The sequence below is a fragment of the Setaria italica genome, chromosome I (genome assembly GCF_000263155.2).
Source record: "Setaria italica strain Yugu1 chromosome I, Setaria_italica_v2.0, whole genome shotgun sequence".
Lineage (NCBI taxonomy): Eukaryota > Viridiplantae > Streptophyta > Magnoliopsida > Poales > Poaceae > Setaria > Setaria italica.
In genome coordinates, this window is record NC_028450.1 from 29,023,202 (window position 1) to 29,044,499 (window position 21,298).

Below are 21,298 nucleotides of genomic sequence, written 5' to 3' on the forward strand. Positions count from 1 at the left end.
TTCTGATGTCTTGGCTACATATTCTTTTAGAATATGTGCCCCTCTATAATGTTTGTAGTCTAAGGCATTCTTGAAAAATGTCTGAAGCTGGAATATTATCTTTCATTATCCAAAAACTAGCTCCCTTTAGCACTCATTAGCTTCCCTCTCCTAGCTAATGCTTTTTCACCTTTTGGAACTGGGCTAGTGCTAAATTTTAGCTAACTCAATTTTAGCTTTAGATCTAAACATGACCTTAGCGATTTAGATTTAATAAGAATAAAGTTTCAAGACGCGGGATTAAGATGTAGCTAGCTGGAGGGCCTAAACTTAGCGATAGCTGCAACTATGGATTGTGATAGCTTATGGTTAACTCTATTTGATTTTAATTCTAGGTTAACTCTTTTTAGGGTATTGTTGTCATGTGTCTCATTTGGGCACTAGTCCAATAGCGTTAGTGCGGTCACAAAATGACAATTTATTGTACCTACTTTAGAAGTAATTATGCTTATATATAAATAAACTATATGCTGATTTTTAATGTAAAGAAACTATTTTTTGGGCCTGGCTCGCTCATGAGCTGGACTAAGCCGAGCTGAGCAGGCTATATCCAGCCCAGCCATAGTCCAAAGACGGACGGGGGCTTCTATATTATTTTCTTTTACTCCCTCCGTCCTAAATTATAGAAAACTCATACCTTTTACTATACATCTCAACATAATATATATCTAAATGTATAGCAAAATTATAAATATAAAAAGTCAAAATCAAGACCCCGTATTCCGGGGTCCTACCGCGCCCGGCCCACGTCATCCCGAATTCACGGCCGTCCGATCGCACCATTCCGGTCATCCGTAAGCAGGCTTGCAAGCGTGTGGAATTTTGCAAAAAAGCCCTCCAATTTTCCGTTAATCGATTCCAGGTCCAGTGAGGCCCCTCATAAATAGTAATCGCGTTCGTTTTTCTTATGAAACACCCCTATGTTCTAAAATATTTCAACACCAAGAAGAGAAAAATTCTGAAATCGTGTCAATTTTGCAGAAAACCGCCCGCCCGTCGATTTTGTGAAACCCCCCCTCCTCCGAGCCGCACCGTACCGCGCGCCCGACCCCGCCCCAGTGCCTCCTCCCATTCCTCTCCTCGTCTTCTCTCGTCTCCTCCTCCTCCTCCTCCTCCTCCCTACCATCAGCTTCCGGTGCCACGCCACGCGCTGCCGCTTCCCCCTCCTCCCTTCCTCTCTGTCCTCCTGCCCGGCGCTAGATCCCCTCGTCGCAACCGCACCAGGGAGCGTCCCTCGCTACCAATCCCGTACTACGAGCAGGCCTTGCACCCTAACCCTAGCCTTTGGGGGAAGGGAAGCAGGTAGACAGAGCGGATGTGGAGGCGACGCGAGCCTTCAATGGGGAGGAGTGCGACGGCAGGCATGAGGGATGAGCATGAACGCGACGCACGGACCCTGGCAGGACCGTCGGGCGTGGGGCAGAGGCGCGACCGGACACGAGGCATGGGAGATGAAATTGAGGGTTTCTTTTTTTTGCTGGTTATTGTTTCCAGTTCTATGGTGTTTTCCTTTCGTTGCACCCTGATTGCTTGTTTTTTTTCTTAGGGTATGAGCCCAGATGTTGTGACATACACTACACTTATGAAAACATTCATGACAACAAAGAAATTTGAAAAGCTGTGCCACTCTATCTCTATTTTTGTTAACTTAAAAAGGCCATGTATGGTAACCTGTGCACACAACCATAATTGTTAGTAACAATTACGAAATGTCTTCTTTTCAGCTCGAGTACAGCCTTCAATTTTTCGTTTTTCATGGTTAGGATGTAGAGTATAAACGGATTATCCGATGCTATTAAACTCGTGAAGCATCACAGGATTCTATGTACTTGATTAATCTGAAAAGGTTGAAATTATTCTAATCTTGGCTTGAATAGGTATCCGAAGTATACAAGGAAATGGAACGTGCTGGATGCACTCCAGACAGAAAAGCCCGGGAAATGTTACATGATACCTCTGTTACATTGGAACAAAAAGGATGTCAGTATTCCATTTTGCAGCTGACTTGTTGCACTTTAAGGATGATGCAGTGGTTGAGTGATAATGTATGCAAAATGCTTTGGCAGGTACCTATTGAAATTGGGACCTTGCTATTTTAGAATGGACTAGGCATCAATTTTTATAATGTCATGGCACCATCTCCCTTATTGCTTACACATGCATGATGGAGAAATCATTCGAAATCAAACACAAGGTAGGTGATTACTATTATACCTTACTTTCTTGTGCATATATGATATATTGACATATTATTGCTTCTCCAGCTCACCTATTCTGACAACACTATAAGATGGATCATCTCTTTGCATTAAGCTGTTCCAAGTAGGTATTTCAGTTGGTGGTATCAGTTTTATCTACTGCTCACAGTCCAACAAAATTGTAAATATTGTTTCAAGTAACTGATCCATCATGTAGTATATTAGTTAGTGCTATCAGTTTCATATACTGCTGATAATCCAACAAAATTGCATAAACTAATTTGTCTACTGGTGAAATTGATGAAAAAATTGCTGGAAGCAACACTTTTGTTAGACTATGGAAGTTTGGCCATCAACTTCTATGGTGTAACTATGTATATGTAAGTGTTGCTTGGCCATGTGTCCATGTCCATCAACATCTGTGTTTCAACTTTGAACTTTGAAGGCGTACTTGGTTTACTTTCAACATATCCGTTGGAGATGCAGATTGATTTTCCCCGTACCCCTGCCTTTCCCAATTTTAATTTATTGGGGAGAAGCACTACAACAGATCTTCCTCCTCCCGTCTCTTCTTTTTCTCTCGCACGCGGATGGGGCCGGCGGCTGTCGGGGCAGGGCCGGCCGACCGGGGCAGGGTTGGCTGGTGTGGAGGCGGACTGGGCCGGCGGCGTTCGGGGCTGGCCGGCGCAGAGGCGGCCTGGGGCGGCGGTGCTGGGGGCTGGCCGGGCCGGCGCGCAGGGAAACGGCGCGCCTGGGGCAGCACGCATCGGGGCGCAGGCAGACGGGGCTGGCGGCGGCCGGCCTGCTCGCCCGTGGGAGGAGCCACGGCGACGCGCTCGGGCGAGCGCCGTGCGTGGGAGCAGGGCGGCGCATGAGGAGGGGGTGGAGGCAAAGGCCGGCGGCCGGAGGCTTGGATGGCTGGCGTCGGAGCGCGGGGACTGGGATGGCCGGCGCCGGCGCGGAGCACAGGGCGGCCGGTGTAGCAACTGGCGGCGGCAACTGAGGGGCATGGGGCAGATCGAGCTGTCAGAAAATCAAGGAGGCAGCAGATCGTGCGGTTGGAGAGAAATAGAAGGAAAGGGAGAGGGAGGGGGAGAAAGAGGATTGAGAAAAAATAAAGGGGAAATGGGAATGGAAAGGGGATCTGCTGGAGGAGGTTTTTCTCCCCTAAATCTCCTTTATAGCTGAAAAGAGGAAAGGGGAAAGGGAATCTGCTGGAGATGCTCTTATGTTGATCATGCTGATAAAAGTGCCAATAATCCGCTCACTGACATTTTCTCCATTCAGAGAAATACTATGCCTGCAAAGTTTGGGGCGATCACAGTACAACCCTTTGTGTCCAAGACTCCTAAATGATCATGTTGGGCAGAAAGGTGCAAACGGTATGGGGTTTACTGAAGCCGGTTTGCGCTTAACCATTTAATCGGGCATTACTTGCATCCAGTTATTGTCAACACACAAGGTGTTCTGGTATGCTTTATGTCTTTTAGTTTGAGTGTGCAGTCAGGATTTATGGTCTAAGTAGCGCTATCAAGCATAAAGAGAGGAGGAATCAGAAAGTGAAAGAATCATTAACATATTCAATCTGATGAGTTTAATAGACAAGTTGATTGACAAGACTGAAATCAGTTGCTATTCTATTTCAATTGCTGGTAAATGTGGAGGAAGAAAATCTTCAGAGATTGATCCATCTAACCGAGATCACCAGGTGAAATTTCAACCATAAGTAAATGTTTTGCGTACTCGCCCTTGTCAATATAACAAGTGGGAAGTACCAAACTACATAGAACAATTGCTCCCACAAGAATTATATTATTTTTATTTACCTTTTCGTTAGCACTTAGAATTTTAATTAGGCAACGGGCAATGAGTTCTCTACTTACCCAGGTAACTTATAGTTTCTCTGTGCTCATATGATGTTCTTTTCTAGACAACTGCTAGCTTCAGTACTTGAAATCTCTATGGATCAATTTTCAGTACTTCTAAGAACTGAGATCATTAGATAGAAATCGGCATATGTACTTGCTACCATAATTATGTGGTCGTGAACCATGCAGCCATGCGTGTATGGTGGTAATTAGCAACTGCAAAGTATTTGCAGAATATTTGATGTTAACTGCTCAGTATACCATTATGATTATGTCATGCAATTGTCCAATGTCTCACTTGCATTTTAGCAAAATGTTTACCTCTGAGCTCACAATTTAACAGTTGTTTCTGCAGCTAGGTAATTATGCTTCCCTTTATTCCACCATCTCAGTCTATTGAATCCTGAAGAGTAAACATCTCATCAATAAATAGTGTCATTAGTTCTATAATTTAGCATCGACACATCTGTTTTATCCTTTACATAGTACGTCCAATATGTAATAATATGTAATTCCTTTCTGTGACGTAGAACACTTCGGTTTCAGTTTCTATTTAATAAAAAATCGTTCCATGGTTCCATAATTCCTATGCTACAATACCTTCAAAAGTGTAGCAGATGCAATTCTAACGCCTTAATAAATTGTCAACTAAAACATTAGGAATCTAATTTCACACCAAACAGCAGACACTAGTAACTTACAATTTGAGGGCGGAAAGAGTATTTATCATCATGATGACAAATGAGGATTTTAGAACAAATGCGGCCCAGCCCAGTCGACAAATGTTCCGGGCCTCTGCCAGCACGGCCCACATACCTTATCACTCTAATGGAAACCGCCCGGGACGCGGATTTATGCTGCCGAATATCAAACCACTTCCGCTTAGCAAGTTAGCAGTTCGGTGGTTGCCTGCAGTACGATGCCGTAGTAACAGCAGAGGCCGTGCAGAACGGAACGCTGGCGCCGTTCGTGGTGACCTCTCCCGGTCAGACGGAGTCGCCGCATGCTCCTGCTGTTTCGTACTCGCAGATTTCTTCGCTTCTACGGTTCGTATCAAGATTCATCATCGTCAGACACAATCCAGAGATTTTATGGCACTCTGGTGTGTGCTACGGCCTCTCCTCGATGACAATGCGACAGTGGCAGGACGTACGGTAGGACCCGTACACGTACGGAGTACGTTACGTTGGGGGCACAAACAACCACATTCGGCGGACGGGCGGCTGGGATCACCTTGGGGAGGCGATCCACCCGTCAGAAACAGTACAAAGCTGCACCAGCATCGGTGGAATCTGAACGGGCAAGTAAAGCACGGTGTCATGAATGCTGCTACCTCAAACAAACCAACGAAAAAAACTAACAGAACAAACGAATTTTCAAAGCACATTTTCGGACAAAGGGGGAGAAGAAGAAAAGCACCATCACTACACTACAGCTATATACTACCTTCACTCAACCTGCTCCGGGATCAATAAAAGGAGCAGGGTAATATGTGGAGCGCGAGAGAACCACCGCCATGTCCAAGGGGGCGTTTGGATGAGTGGTATTTCGTTGGAATGCTCAGTGACTATAGCTCAAGCTTGTTCTCCGACCCCGAACTTTCCAAGGAAATACCATGGACCCAAACGAGATCCCAAGGATGTTTCTTTCCGCCTCGCGCGTGCACCCACCGTGGAAGGAGCTGAATTCCGCGGGAAGGGATGCGAAGGGCGACCGCGATGGATCAGAATTTACAGCAGATGAGTCCTTTCCTCCACGCGCGGCGCCGCCTGTTGCGCCGACGTTCCGCCTTCGCCATCCTCACCGGGCTGCTGATCCACTCCCTCTGCAACCTGTTCATTGACCGCAGATTGTCCATCAAGTTTGGTACAAATCTCAAGTATTCTATTTTTGTTTCAAAAGGCAGGTTACCACAAACTACTCAGAATTTACATGTTTTTTTGGGGACCAACAATAAGAAGCACGCCCTTGTTCATAAATAATGACGGTTTGCAATCTAACAAAGCGGACGGTTTGTAGACTTACACTGGAAATGCGAAGGACCGGGTGCTAGTGGTGCTGCTATCTGACCGAAGAGAGACGTTGCCAGAATACGCTATATGACCGGACATCGACAGTGGCCCTGACATGATACTGGGACCAAAGAAGTTAGGTTCAGAGGGGTTGTCGTTGCCAATGCGAGCAGTTGATTTCGAACTTTCAGACGCCGTTTGTTCCGCCACAGAATGATCTTGCGCAAGGGTGGAGCTCTTATTGACTGCACCATCTGAGCCTACACGGTGCTCCTCATCTATCTGATCAGCAACACCATCACTCACGCATTTTTCTTGATTATCCCCATTTGCATTGCTAGGTTCAGTATTGCTGGATGAAGATGTAGCAACTGCAGTTTCATCCACTGCACCAGTGATGGCCTTGCTAAAAATACTTCCACTATGATCATCACTCTTTCCAGATGACTGAATGTCTGAACTACTTGTACTCACCGCATCTGTCCCGGGTTCAACTGTTTCAACTTCATCTAATCCTGTGGAGCCATTTACCGCATTGTCGATGGCACAGATGGAATCTGCGGAAGCAGCATCTGTGATTCCTGGTATAGAGCGCTCAGGCTCTGAGGCATCCTCTAACCTATGATCAATGAAAGGATTGTAGCGATCAATTTTGTGTGGCTCTCTCACATCTAATGCTGAAGCTGCATCATGGCATTCAGACATCGTTCCTGAGCAACCGCTGGTATTCTCCTTACTTGATGTACCGCTACTGACAGGCTGACTGGTGTTTGTCAAAGCAACCTGAGCATCAGGAAAACCATCTTTGGAAGTCTGTAAGAATAACAAAGCTTTCATGAAGTATATGCATGGAAGAACTTACCACTAAATTTTGAGTCAAGAGGGACGAACATGTGGATATATTTACGGCACAACAATGGTAGTGGTAACGAGACAAACAATTTAGACTGATTGTAAGTCATAACGGTATACCTGTCCAACTGCCTCTTCATGAATTTCACTGCTCTCGGAGTTTATTGTGCTTGCATGTCGGGATTCTTCTGCACTTTCGAGGCGAAGTAACTCTTGCAAGCTTATCTTCTCACTGGGATCGCCTGCAATGCAAGAAGTAGTAGTCCGATCTTCAAGATCATACTCTTTACCAGAAGAGTGTTGTTTCTCGTTGTCATAATCAGGAGCAAAGTCAACTGGGACAACTGCTTCTGGCTTTAGTTCGTGCATGTATTTTTTAGAATCATCTTTCTTCCCATATCTTATGTCACTGTTTGCAGGGATCATTTGGCAACTGAAATTTGGGGATGACCTTTTATCTACTGGTTTTTCTTCTGAAATCTTCCTATGAAGTATTGCCCCTTCATCAACACAGACATCCTTGACAAAATTACCACCATAATTATCAGAATCAACAGTATCTGCCAATTTTATCTCCATGACATCTTTCTCATAAGAAACATTCTGAAGTGTGACGTTTCCACTTATCTGTACCGTATCTTGTGATGAATTTTTTTCTTCTACCATTTTTTGTGTGAAAAACTCAGTATCATGTTACCATAAAAATCATATGATCTAGTTTCAATGTAGTTGTCCTGCACACAGTTCATGAGAGAGATTGTCAGCGCGAAATTCTTCATCATCTTTGCATGAGTACAACAACCATACGACTTTCAGAAGGGGTAAAGAAAAAGATATTGTCAATGCCATGCTAATGTTGCATCAGTACTTACATGAGTTTTGTATGAAGGTAAAGAAAAAGATATTGTCAATGCCATGATAATGTTGCATCGGTACTCACATGAGTTTTCTATGATTTCACATACAATGAATACCCAATAAATGACAAATTAGTGATAAAAATCCATTGGCAATTCATACAGAATTTAGTGTAAAATCAACTTAGTGAATATCATTTGCAGTTTTGCTACTATTCAGTATGGTTGACACATCCCTTTAATCAAGTGCAAGCATTAAAATTTCTTGTTGTGACTCCAACTACATCAGCCTAAATTCATGATGACCTTGACAGAGACAGTTCCTTCTATGTTTGAACAAAGAGACCGGTGGTGGTCTTGGTGGAATTAATATCATCGTGGAGCCAAGTCAAGGCACAAAATCTCAAAATCAGAATCAACAGCCTTCCCACTTAGCATGTCAAGACGAATAGCTTTCAGATTATAGGAAGCGGAGTCAATTTGGACAGGACAAGCAACAGCAACTGAGACCGATGGCAACCCAAATACCTAATGCCACCTTTTGGGAGTAAGATGGGCATATGGACTTCAGTGTCCACAAGTTGCTGAAGCAATGGCCACAACTTGCACATTTTTTGTGATCGTTCTAAATGTTTTAAATATGTTAAACTTGCGATTTTAATACAACTAGGTTCTAGGAATTGTATCATCTAATCGTCAGCATGTTTACCTACTAAGAAACCACTTGGTAGTTTATACATATTGTTCAGCCAGTTGATATTTCAACTTTCAAATTGCACTTGACGAATCCAGACACACAGGACTGTTTACCTAACAAAGCTAACTAGAGGAAGGAATATTCTGCACTCTACTAAACAGAGCTAATTATGTAGCAAAACTCATCCTAAACTCCAAAAAGCCCCAGACTTGACGAGTGCATTGCAGTTAGTTTCAGTAACAACTAAATTGTTTTCACAAAGGCAGAAACATAAGAAATAGGTAAAAGATGCAACTGAAGTTAGTATCAGCTGTCTAGCTTCGTGATACAGAATTAGAAGAAGCTGGCAGATTTAGATTCCATCTATAGGTCGCAGGAAAAGAAGAACAAAATTACTTAATGTATATTGCAGAGATCGAATTCCAAGGATTACTGGTAATGGAAGAAATGCTCAATTTCTGAAACGCCATGTCCTTAATAAAGATGTAAGTTGTCCTGGTAAGGCTACGAACCTCACAATCTTTGCATGATCCGGTACAAACTGACACACCAACAGAAAGCCCATACACGCCAAAACTAACTACAGAGTTGGCACCAACAAGAGGCCACATCCCAGATACACTCCACCCAAAGAGACGTACAATACACCATAAGATTCAGCATCCCAGACCCCATTCGTACGCCCAAAAAAATATTAAAAACCATTTTTTTTTTTTGCCCTTCTTCCTGACTGATGGGTCGACATACTAATAGCTGTATAAAACACAGTACAATCCATGACCTAAAAGATCGGCGATTTAGCGGCCTTGATAACGGAACACATCAACAGGAGGGTACCTCTCTTGTCGCAGACGTACGACAGAACACTGCCTGCATCGATACGAAAGCTCACGTAGAACTGAAACAAACGCGTCACGCGACTAGCAGAAATGAGCTGCGCGCCAATTCCTCCTCTTCCACCAAGCGCGCGGGCAGGTTCGAGGAACTGGCATAGCCGAAGAAACTTCAATGGGATTAACTGCATGCATCAGATGTTGCCTGTCGCTGGGCAGTGCCCCCACACCACACAGTAGTAACTACAGGTACAGGCAAGCAGGGAAGAACTCGGCGAAATCTCGCGGCAGAAGCTAATCTTGTAGCAAATCACACTGGTTTTTCTTGGAAAAGAAAATAAGAAACCATGCTGCTCCTTCTCAGGTGTACTAGTTCTCAGATCAGTGATGCTTTCTTTTTGTTCTAATCGAGGAGTTCAGAAATCATGGCCAAAAAAAGGAGCAGGACCTGATATGACAAGATGAGACAGAAAAAAAAAGAGCAAAGCTCTTAGAAATCATGAACGCCGTCAAATCGCATACAGAACCGAGCGAGGCAATCACACTGGAATCAAGAGAAGAACCAGAAAAGAGACGAGGGGAGGAACGGAAGAAAAGGATCAAGAACTCACCTCTGCTGGGATAAAACCCCGGAATTCGCTGCTCCTCCACCGCTTGGCGAAGCCGAAAGAAACGCCTGGAGCGGAGATTGGCCGGAGCCCGGCCAGGATGGAATGAGAAGGGGATCAGGATCGCAGGAAGCCCAACGACCAGGAGAATTCGGAGTTGGAAAAAGAATTCCAAACCCCGGAGGTGGGCTCTTAAATAAAAGGCGTGAGAGGCAGAGCTGCGCAATAAATTTCGTATGCTCTCTCTTTCTCTCTCCACCTCTCTTTCTCTCTCCTCTCTCGATTTGTATTTACAATTAGGCCCCTCGAGGTTCAGGAAACAGGTCCTTGGATTGTTTAAAGTACAAGTTTGCTGGATTTCTGGTCTGGCCACGTGTAGTTGTTGCAATTATGCTAAACTCAGGGACCCTATTGAAATTATGCTTTTTTCCCCGGATGAGGTTCCACCCTATTTCCATTTTGGAGAAACAGAAATACTCCAATATGTCAATATTTCTTTAATTTTGTTGGGATTTTCTATATTCCACAATAGGTGTTCATTTATAAAAATGAATTAATTATTTTGTAGTATATATGTCTGTGAATAACAATAAGTGTTCCGTAATTAGAAAAAAGTTGATTTTCATTCATGTTAGTCAAGAGAGTTAATACCAATGTATAGCATTAGTTCGTGGAACCATGGCTATGAGTATCTTTGACTATGAGTATCTTTCTGAAATATTCATCTATCTTAGGATCATGGAAATCGCATGAGTATGTTCGTCTAAATACTGTATGGGTCAGAGTTATGCTCTTGTTATCATGTCGTGGAAAAAATGTAAGGCATTTACAAGAGAAGTATACGATGAGAATAACATAAATACTTGTACAAAATGTATCGTATTGTGAAAAAAATGTAAGGTATTTTTAAGAGAGGTATCAAAATGAGGTGATTAGAAATACTTACGTGTCATGTCAGCTTTCAAACCTACAATTTGTTGTGCTAGCCAAAAGAATACATCTTTCGTTTGGTTGTGCAGCTAGAGGCCAACACTTTACAGCCTGTGGAACTATACAGGCCAGTATCGAGGACTCAACAATGGAAAAGGTTACTGTAGAGCAGGTTGGAGGTATGCTAAAATAGTCCTTTCATTTTCAATCAATGAACCCAAAAGATTTGAATAAACGGAAAAACAGTGCTACAAGTGCAAAACGCTGTACCAAAAGCTTAGATGCAATAACGCCATATGAAGAGGGTGCGATCGCGAAATGGTACAGGAGAAGTCAAAGGAAAGAAGGCATTAAATATTGGGGGTAATAGCAAAAACCAAACCGCTGGAGAAGACAGCTCCCCCGCATTTAAGTACTCTAAATTCCAAACCACCTCCACGGACCCAATATTTATTACGCACACAAGAACCAACGAAGCATTTCTAGAAGGAAAAGCCCAAAAAACATATGAAAACACAAAAGGTTTTCTCAGAAAAAATGGAAAAAAGAATATACTTTATTGCTGGAGTGGCAAAATGGTCATACGCGGGAGAATACGATTTCTTTAAAAACGAGAAAAATATTTGGATTCGCTTATTAAATAAACACGTACTTTATTTGTCCCTCGATAGTAAGAATTTTTTTGCAAGCAAATAGTACATGCCTTGCATTGCATGTACATGTGCTTCAAAAGTGCTCTTCCCTTTCTTGAATGTCCTGTGCTATTGTGCCAGGAAGAATAATTACTGATAATGCGTTGATCGCCTTTGAGTGTATTCATGCAATGCAAACAGGTAACGAGTATGCTCAATCTTTCTGTGCTTACAAGATCTTTCTAAAGCCTATGATAGAGTGGACTAGGTGTTCTTGGAAGGTATGTTAAGACAGCTGGGTTTCTCAAAATAATGAATTTCTTGGATAATGGAGTGTGTTACCTCCGTCAAATATTCTGTTAAATTCAACGGGATCTTACAAAGATCATTTAAACCATTATGTGACCTTCGGCAAGGGGATCCTCTCTCTCCCTTCTTATTTCTGTTTGTGGCAGATGGTCTGTCCTAGTTAATGAAAAGAGCTGTTGAACCCCGCCAATTACAAGCTAAATAGTCGTCAGGCTCCTCGTATCTCGCATTTGCTTTTTGCTGATGATACTTTGTTACTGTTCAGAGCAACTGGTGAAAAGGCCAGAAAAATCAAGGTCTTAAGGTGTTATGAATCAAGTACCGGTCAACTAATCAATCCCGAAAAGTGCTCGATAATGTTTGGAACGGCATGCCCTCAGGATGCCATGGACAGTGTCTGTGGCGAGCTGCAAGTTCATAATGTAGCAGGTGAGGCTAAATACCTGGGCCTGCCTACACCCGAGGGGCGTATGAAGAAATGTTGTTTCCAACCACTTCGAAATCGATTTGGGAAAAGAAGGAATGACTGGAGCGAACGTAATATGTCTCAAGCTGGAAAGGAGATCCTAATTAAGTCTGTAGCTCAAGCCTTGCCAACATATATTATTCACTCTTTGTGATGACTTCATGCAAATTATAAGGAATTATTGGTGGGGTGCAGAGAATGGTCGAAGGAAGATACGTTGGTGTTCTTGGTAGACAATGCTACAGCCAAAGAGTAACGGTGGATTGGGCTTTCAAGACTTGCGTCTTTTTAACTAGGCTTTGCTAGCTCGACAGGGATGGAGATTGTTATTATACCTGGATAGTTTGTGTGCAAAGCTATTAAAGGCCAAATATTATCCGAGGGGAAATTTGTTGGATACAATATTTGGTGGCAATATTTCACCCACATGCGTTCCATTATGTATGGACTGGAGCTACTAAAAAAATTATACAAAGAATTGGAAATGGCCGTAGTATTCAGATTTGGTGAGATAATTGGATTCCTAGAGAAGTTTCTCTGAAAGTGGTAATAAAATGCAGAAGGTAAGAATCAGGTGGGTCTCTGACTTATTTGAGAATGAACATAGAGATTGATGGAAGAGACTTGCCTTAAATGCTCTTGCATCAAACACTAATAAGAAGGCGAGGCATATTATTGAGGATGCTACCTGCACAATCTGCGGACTTGAGCCTGAAGATGCAGCACATGCAGTAGCAGGATGCCCGCGTGCCAGAGCTCTGCTGATAGAAATCCGACATAAGTGGGCTATACCAGAAATATCCCAATTGCAGTACACCAGACTGAAGTGGTTTTTGCTCACACTTAACAATACGCCGGAGAATGCTAGGCCTGCTTTAATATTGTCTCTCTGAAGAAATTGGTCGGTACGTGATGATCTCACACATAGAGGCACAAATTTCTCTGTTGCAGGTTTAGTGAGAGTAATTGAATCAATGCTGAATAATTTGTCAATCCAACATTCTGATGTGTTCTTGGAAGATGTAAAGGACAAGCGGGTCATCGGTGAATCAAAGAGGGCTAAAGAGATAGCAACAAATGAGATTGCAAGAGTATCCCGGCTAGTACCTACTTGGAATCCACCTGAGCAAGGATGGCTAAAATTAAATGTGGATGCAAGTTTTATAGATGCCACCGGGTAAGCAAGTGTTTTTTGACTGTCAATCTGCAGAAGAGGCTGAATTTGCAGCTTGTTGTGAAGGTTTAAGGCTGGTTGTGCAATGGTGCCAAGGCCCAATCATCCTGGAATCAGATAACAGTAATGTATAAGAAGCTTAAGGTCGGATGAAAGAGCATGTAAAGAGAAGTCAAAATTCAGTTGCTCATGAGTTAAGCCAACACGCTTACCGAGTTAACTCAACAGCGGTGTGGTTAGGGGTATTCCTAAGTGTTTCGAGCAATTAGTCCATGACTTATCAACGAAGGCTCCCTTTTCTCGAAAAAAAAATGCTCTTCCTTTTCAAAATACAAAAACCATAGCTGCAAACGCCGAAACTGCAGAGCGGGTTTAGGGGAATTTCACATGAACAGAAACTAATTTGCACTCCAAGCAAGACATTAACCAACTATTTTGGAATGTCAAGTCGTTAAGCACGGCCATGGCCGCACGCAAAGCAAGCAAAGCATGGTGGGCATGGCGCAATCTTGGTGCCAGGCGTGGACCAGACTCCATCATGGACCGAAGAGTGACAAAGCAGAGGGCGATGGTGTGGGAGACCACATGGGCGGTGATGTTGGAGACTCGGGGGCAATTCTGGAAAGGGTGACGTGGTAGCAAAAGGTAAATGACGTCGGCGAGATATGCTTGTGAGAGAACAGAAGAGAGTGATGTGATGTGTGGCTCTAAGGAAAAAAAATTCCGAAAACAAGTATATTATAAAGTATGACAAGATTTTGTTGTGAACTATCAAAAAAGAAAAAGTTGTGAAGGCGCTTTTGGAAAACTCATTGTTCTTGGAAGAATCATGTCAAACGCGCCTTTGCAGCTGCCCCAATCTTCCCGTCCCCACTGAACGGATTAGTGGCCGAAGTCGGTTATGATCCGTCCCTGTGTCTGTGATTAGGGTGCATCATGTTATCATGACCTTTATGTGTTGCACGAGTCATGAAGATACATAGTCTTGTACTGCCCATTGCCTGCCTCCAGATGCTGTTGCTGTGTTGCACTTCAAATCCATGCTGAGCAGCTACGCTTGAGGGCTCATAAAGTTCTCAAGAACAGACTGATCAACTAACCACTTCAGTTTACCGGGACCATGCATGCAATATTTCCAACTTTGCTGTCTTCAGAAAGAAGAAAAAAAAATCATCTTCCTTGTCCTTGCAAGGGCGTCAGAGATCCAGTTGTACACCCACTTCACTTTAGCTTGCAATGACAGGGATGGAATCAGGGATAAAGTCAACACAATAAGATAAGCTTCTTTAATCAGCCAGGTTAAATGATCTGGCCTGTCTTATTATATATGCACACAATATTAAAACAGACTCAAAACAAAAGGCTGCAATGCCGGATTCAGGTCGCTAGATTTGCCTCATGTGGCGCTGGCGTTTTTGACTTTCTGGGAAGAACAATTTCTAGTGCTGTTTCTGTTGCCATTTGAGTTATGTTAGCTGACTACCTCTAATGTTCCATGCATCCAACACTGCCAAAACTGATCCAAGAATGTACGCTAGTACATGGCAAAGTGTTTGAATACACATCTTTTGGCGTAACTTTGTAACATTTAGTGACTGAATTCATACCTGAAAATTAGTATTATGTTAGGATTAAAAAAGAACAGACGATGTTTCTAAATGCAGCACATGTATTCGAAGCTTGGCTCGAACCAGCCTGTCGCTTTCAATAGGGACATAATAGGAGACCAACACTCACAAGAATGAGCCATGCGATTGAAACATCCATTTGACCAAACTTAAGGCCCAACAACTCTCAACTCTCATTCTAGTATTGTCATGCGTACGATCATAGATTTGCGTTAGCTAAAGCAAGCGATGCAAGTTCTGCATGGGGTGGTGCCAGGTAGCATAAAGCTAGAACACTGCATGTTACCCAAAGCCCAATCACATGCATTATGTTCTGCAACTGCCCACACCACCAATAAATATCTGATGAACAATGAACGATGATGTTTCGATTGAATTCTCTTTTTAATCAGATTGAATCACAGACAAGAGCAATGTCACAGATAGGTCTAGCAAATCTCATTGTAGAAATGTCATCGACCATACATTTCAAGGACCGTCACTCAAAACTGAACTGCAATGAAAAGAGGAGGTAGAAGCACACTCCAGACTTTTGTGTCTCTTGGAAAACCGATAAACCTGTACAGCAACTTGAGTTACCCTAGGCCTAGCAACTGAGGAAAAAAAAAAGAATCCCTTGTAAACTCTGAGCAACCAAGGGGCAGATATTGAAAAAGGAAGAAAGCAAACAAACCTAACATTATGACAGCAAAGAAAGAAATAAATCAACCTAACATTATGCAAAGTTCCTCTCAAAAAGAAAAAGAGAAGCATTCTGCAAAGATCCTAGCATGGTGTTTGGCATGTGTGACGATGGCCAAGAGCTTCTCCTGAAATACTCATCGAAGTGGGACCCTCCCTTCCACTCATGGGACATGGCAGCATCATTCTTCTAAACAGCATCATGCATAGATCCTACAAGATGTTTGGCACTTGTGCTGAGAGCTTTTCCTGCAGCTCCCTGATCTTTGAGCAGAGTTCCACCTTCTGTTCCTTGTAGCTCTGAAGCACAAAATCCTTTCCCTCAATAACTTCCTTCAGTTCAACAACCTCTTTCTTGAGCATCTCCACCCTCTCTACCTCTCCCTTCCTCTTCTCCATGCCAACACAATGCAGATCAGCATCATCAATACTACCATCAGCATAGCCATTAGAATGCCCATTTGTGGCATCTGACTGCCAATGTCCAGCTTGCAAAGGTTTTTCATGTGCCAGTGCCTCTGCAACACAATGATCTGCAATAATCTTCCTTAGATGCTGGATCTCTCGCTCAGATTCAAACAGATCCCGATTGGCAGCATCCAGCTGAGATTGCAGATTGGTGGACTGTGTCACCTGAATGTTCAGAGAATTCTTAAGATCAGCAATCTGGGCTTGCATCTCCATGATCATCTCATCACGTTTCTTGAGGTGCTGTCTCAGCTTCTGTATGACCTCTCTTTTGCTATAGATATCAGACCCTGATTCTGAAACACTGGGAGAGCCAGAACTGTTAGAGTAATGAAATGGTCTTCGAGGATCTTCAAGCCGATCAGGTGAGGATATCCACATAACACCGCTATTCTCTTTGCTTGGTTCTGGGGCAGGTATCTTGACAAGTGGAAGTGAGGGTTCAACTGATTTGGGTACAGGACTTACAGGTGCTTGCTTGACTTCCACTCCACCATCTGCAAGCCCTGCACATGGTAACAGCAATTAGTAATGACAGGTTTTGGGAAGTACATTCATACCACCAACAAAAGAAACAGTAATGAACTAGTGTAAAACCCGAGCTGAGGACTAAACTGTAAGAATTTATTAGTTCAGTTCAATCAGCATCACGAAAGCAACAGCCAGAAACAATGAAATTATTGTGTCTCTAAATGCTAAACACGAATCCAGAATTGGAAATTTGGTAGAATGCAACAGCCAAAGTGAGATTTTTATTTTGTAGATAAGTATTACTCTTATGCACGTGAACCCTGGAGACCTGTAATGTAATTATCCAACCCCACTAAATGTTTTATTAATTAAGGGTTCCCCCTATTCCATTAACGAAACTACAAAATCCATCTGATAAATTCAAGGTTAGAGGACCACGACAAAGGGCATTTAGTTTACAAGTCAATATGCAGCCAAACATAATAACTCAGGTTTTAAAAAACTTGCATTCTAAATTGTATTATAGCACTAAATTTAATGCATGCTGAAAAAATATTCAAAGCCCTATAGATTAAAAGGTTTACCAAGGACTGGAAACAGCCTATAGTACAGGTTCACCTTCACACATGCCCGATTTGTATTCTAGCCCTAAACTCAATGCAATATAAACTACAATGTTCACAAAGAAGCGAGTAGAAGCACCTGAAATACAGTAGTAGCAGTCAGTTTGGTCACTGAACCGGTAGAGGTCCGAGTGCCGCTCACATGCTTCAGGCCTTCTTTTAGCTGCAATTTTGCTGAGTCAGCAGCAGGCATACAAAGAATACTGACACAAAATCAAGATTACAACTGCAGATGGGGACATGAGATGACATAAGACCTTTGGAAGTATTATTTTCCTGCTTCCCATCGAACAACTGCTTTAATTTGCAACCAAGCCTGACTGAAAGTGTGCTAAGCAAAATACCCCCTGCAACAAGAACCCAGTTTGTCCCTTCTCCTTGGACATGGTTACCCCTCCCTGACCTCTGTAAGCTCCTACTTGTCTTGGTCTTCATCCTAACAGCAACCAATTTCTTCAGCCGAGTCTGCAAATACAGTACCTAGACCTGCAGAAATGCAAGGGAATGTATTAAGCACCGCAGCGCCATATTGGTGGGGGGAAATTAGTTTCACTTACACAGATACACATAATAGGGATCTAACAAGATTGTAGAAGAAACAAACTAAACCATGTGGCATCAAACAATGCAAAGGCAAAATGCAGATTCATCTCTCTATTGAAGAACTGTGGAAGCTAAAAACAGAGTAAGCGATTAATTCCTGCAAGACTGCAGCGGTGTATACAAGAAATGGGGAGAAGGTTACAACAAGGTTTCCAAAAACCTTCGAGACAGCTTCCCCTAGAGGCTGCGCATTCGGGATTCCTAATCCATTCAAGTTAACAGCTAGAAGCATTTAGGATTGTATTCAGTCTAACACCTCAGCGTCAACACCCATAACAGTATAAAGAAAACATCCATGGCAGCAGATAAAGCATACACTCTGATAAAGGAATGAGCCTAGGTCTTTTTCTTTTTCAAAGGAATCAAACTAAACTAAAGGATGTATCCACCCACAATCACCGACGCTAGTCCCTAAAATTCCTGACCTGTTGAGCCCCTCCCCTCCGAGTGCCATGCCGGGGGGGCACAGCCCACAGCCTGGTGGCGGATGCCGTTGCACTTGCACCGGACGACTGGAGGTATTATTCGGTGAGAGCCCGGGCTTTCGCGGAGCCGGCTACGACAGGGGGCGGTGGTGCCGTCGACTAGCGGCGGCGCGCCCGCGGGCAGCTCCGGCGCAGGTGGCGACGGGGGAGCAGATGGGACCGAAGGAAGGAAGGAAGCGGCGGCGGTGGAGTTGAAGCAGATGCGATTTGTGGAACTTGATGGTTTCCCACTTTACCCCCCTTCTTCTTCGCTTTTTCTTTACGGATTAGGTTTTTATCTTTGTTTTTTTTTTCACTTTAGTTGTTTCTTCCTTTGGCGGTGGCAAGGACGGGAAAAAAAAGTACGGTAAAGCCGTAGGGCCTAGACCCGAGCAATTTCCGGGCCGGGCCGGGCCGGGCTAGGAAAGAGAGTTGAATGCTTCTGCTGCAAAACGGCTTGAAGCATGAAGTTAGCTAACCACGAGCATTGGTGGGCAGGAACCATCAGATGAGTGGTTTGAACTCAACACGCACGTTTCCTTGACATGACCAAGGCACTTTGTGTCATCAAAATGGTATAATGATAAGGGTATTTTAGGAAAAGTGGGAATAGGTAAATGGTGTACTATGATTTTTTTAACTTAAAATTAAATACGTCAAATCGTGTAGAAAGACATTGTCCAAACCTCAAATGTTATGGAATGGAGGGAGTATAACATTTTGAAAATGTAGAATTTGAATGAGAAATAAATAATCAAAAGGTCAGGCCACGTGCGTAATCCTCTCCATAAAAACCGTTACTCCCTTATGAAGCTAGGCTCAGCCAATTCTAACCCTTTTTTTGAGTGACGGTTCTAACTTTTAGCTCACTTCAATATGATTCAATTGTCACCTAACATGTTTTGAGTATGCAACTCCTCCCATCAATAAAGTACATTTAGGCCAGTCTCAGTGCATGATTTCATCGACACTGTTACCAAGAGTGCCATGTCAGCTTTTCAATGAAATGAAACTGTCGCTTTCAGTGAAATGAAACTGTCGCTTTCATAGATAGCCTGCATCATTTAATTCTTGCTTTGTGTTATGATCAAATGTCATGCCATGAAATAATAACATGCTCAGTGCAAGTTTCATTGGATTTTCATGGACTTGGTAAATGTGCCGGATGGATTTCATGGGAATGAAACTCTCTTCTCCTCTCTCCTCATAATTAGCATGCCAAGTCAACAGTTTTGCTGATGTGGTATGAGATTTAATGCCCATAAAACTCCCATGACGCTCCCATTAAGACTGGCCTTAGGAGAAACCTTTTACTACTACTTTTTTATATCTATAAAATATAGCAAATATATATTTTATGAAACTCATTTTTAAGACAAATCTACTCCTATTCTTTTTTGAAAGTAAAATATACTCCTATCACCCCCAAACACTCAAAAAGCAACATGTAAAAACTAGCAATTTTATAATAAAAGTCAAAATCACCGAGATCCCGTTGATAGCTAATTTATAGGTAACTAATTTTAGTTAGAGTACATCCAAACAGGATCAGTTAAATAGTTAATACCTACTAGCTGAGATCCTTCTACATAGGGTCCAACCAAGCTAACTCTGGGCTAAGCAGCTACTAATGTATAATCGGGATGGATTCAAAACATGGTCTAACCTGAAGCATCTCCAATAGGCCACTTGCTGATGCCAGGAGGGAGTAGCTAAGTTTTTGGCTTTTTGCAGGCCAACGAGCAACACATTAGACTATAAAGGATCTCCAATGGGCCATGGTCGGAGGCCTCGCTGCACATCAGCATTATTGAATTATTGCTGGCACAACTTGTTGCTGTATCACAGAGCTCTGAAAGCCTGGGTACGGAGCGTCGGCACAGCTCGTTAACTGTATTCATAACGGCCGTGATCTTTTTCGTACTGGTACGAATAGTAAAGCCCCCCGTATACTTTTCGAAAGAAAACAAACAAGTCCTCCAACAAGAAATGATCAGGAGCCATCATGCCGACGCCAATTAATTAACTTGCACGTCCTCGTTAACCCACCACGGCCAACCTGCCGCCCTGGGCTGTGGCTGCCTGTGGGGCCCTGTCGCCCTGGGAGGCTGGGACGACGACGAGCGCGAGCCGTGCCCGAACGTGTGCCTGTGGGGCCGGCAGCGTTGTTCGCTCCTGCTTGGGGCCATCGCGCCGACGACGACCGGAGCCCTGGCGGCGTCTGCACGTCCCGACCGGGGACATCGCTGACGTGCCACCCGTGGAGCGGAACCAGAGCCGTAGAGCACCGCCGGTGAGGGGGGCGTGGCGGGCGGCGAGCGGCTGGAGCGTGGGTTGCCGGGTCTCTGGGCCCATCTGTCAGTGTCTGCTGGATCGCCTCCGGAAGGCGCTTCTGGCATGCTGCTGCTCTACTCCTTTTTTTTGCATCATCATTGGATGCTGAGCAGAGGTGGGCCCTGTTTCGTAGGCCGTCTGGACTTCGGACTTTGGGAGGCGTTGCCATTGGCAGAAGGTGACCTGGCACCGGCGCGCACAAAAACCACTAGGATCGGCACCACCACCACGGACACCGTTGCTGTAAAACGTTCAATGCTCTCTATCTAACGGTTTCATATCCAGATATAATAATGCATTTTGCTTTAATTGCCATAAAATTGCAATTTTCAGAATTGGGATTTCTTGTATAAATGAAATGGCACGAGAATGTATCAATTTCATTGCATATAATAATGTATGTAGAAGATGCTTTTTTAAAAAAACAAAGGTTAAAATAAATGGCACGAAAGATGCTTTTTTTCAAAGGAAAAACCAAAAGTCTACTCTGCCAAAAAGAGAGCATCAAGGTGCCGTGCCGCCAAGGACCAACTCTCACTTCTTTGATCTCC

General features: G+C 43.5%; 2 protein-coding genes and 1 long non-coding RNA gene across 6 annotated transcripts; 1 reads left to right on the plus strand and 2 right to left on the minus strand.

The window, feature by feature from the left end:
- Nucleotides 1-1,087: 1,087 nt before the first annotated feature.
- Nucleotides 1,088-4,688, plus strand: LOC101782589. The gene is made up of 3 exons (XR_001393133.2): nucleotides 1,088-2,019; nucleotides 2,106-2,233; nucleotides 2,304-4,688. It is a non-coding gene; the product is annotated as an uncharacterized LOC101782589 (long non-coding RNA).
- Nucleotides 4,689-5,389: 701 nt separating this feature from the next.
- On the minus strand, nucleotides 5,390-10,167 carry LOC101782861. 3 transcript variants are annotated; one of them, XM_022826971.1, is made up of 5 exons: nucleotides 9,968-10,166; nucleotides 9,361-9,804; nucleotides 7,090-7,703; nucleotides 6,131-6,930; nucleotides 5,390-5,937 (listed from the first exon to the last, which is right to left on the minus strand). In XM_022826971.1, the coding sequence occupies exons 3-5, from the start codon at nucleotides 7,633-7,635 to the stop codon at nucleotides 5,829-5,831; spliced, it is 1,455 nt and encodes a 484-aa protein (XP_022682706.1). In that variant the 5' UTR covers nucleotides 7,636-7,703; nucleotides 9,361-9,804; nucleotides 9,968-10,166; the 3' UTR covers nucleotides 5,390-5,828. The 3 variants fall into 3 exon arrangements, with proteins under 3 accessions (XP_022682706.1, XP_022682707.1, XP_014660465.2); XM_022826972.1 differs by lacking the exon at nucleotides 9,361-9,804 and having other exon boundaries at nucleotides 6,131-6,900; nucleotides 9,968-10,167; XM_014804979.2 differs by lacking the exon at nucleotides 9,361-9,804.
- A 5,301-nt stretch (nucleotides 10,168-15,468) lies between these two features.
- Nucleotides 15,469-18,670, minus strand: LOC101783264. Of its 2 annotated transcripts, none has more exons than XM_012844175.2 (4): nucleotides 18,375-18,670; nucleotides 17,604-17,832; nucleotides 17,426-17,509; nucleotides 15,469-16,749 (listed from the first exon to the last, which is right to left on the minus strand). In XM_012844175.2, exons 2-4 carry the CDS (start codon nucleotides 17,779-17,781, stop codon nucleotides 15,998-16,000), a joined length of 1,014 nt encoding a protein of 337 aa, XP_012699629.1. In that variant the 5' UTR covers nucleotides 17,782-17,832; nucleotides 18,375-18,670; the 3' UTR covers nucleotides 15,469-15,997. The 2 variants fall into 2 exon arrangements, with proteins under 2 accessions (XP_012699629.1, XP_004952914.1); XM_004952857.3 differs by having other exon boundaries at nucleotides 15,469-16,758; nucleotides 18,375-18,669.
- Nucleotides 18,671-21,298: the final 2,628 nt, after the last annotated feature.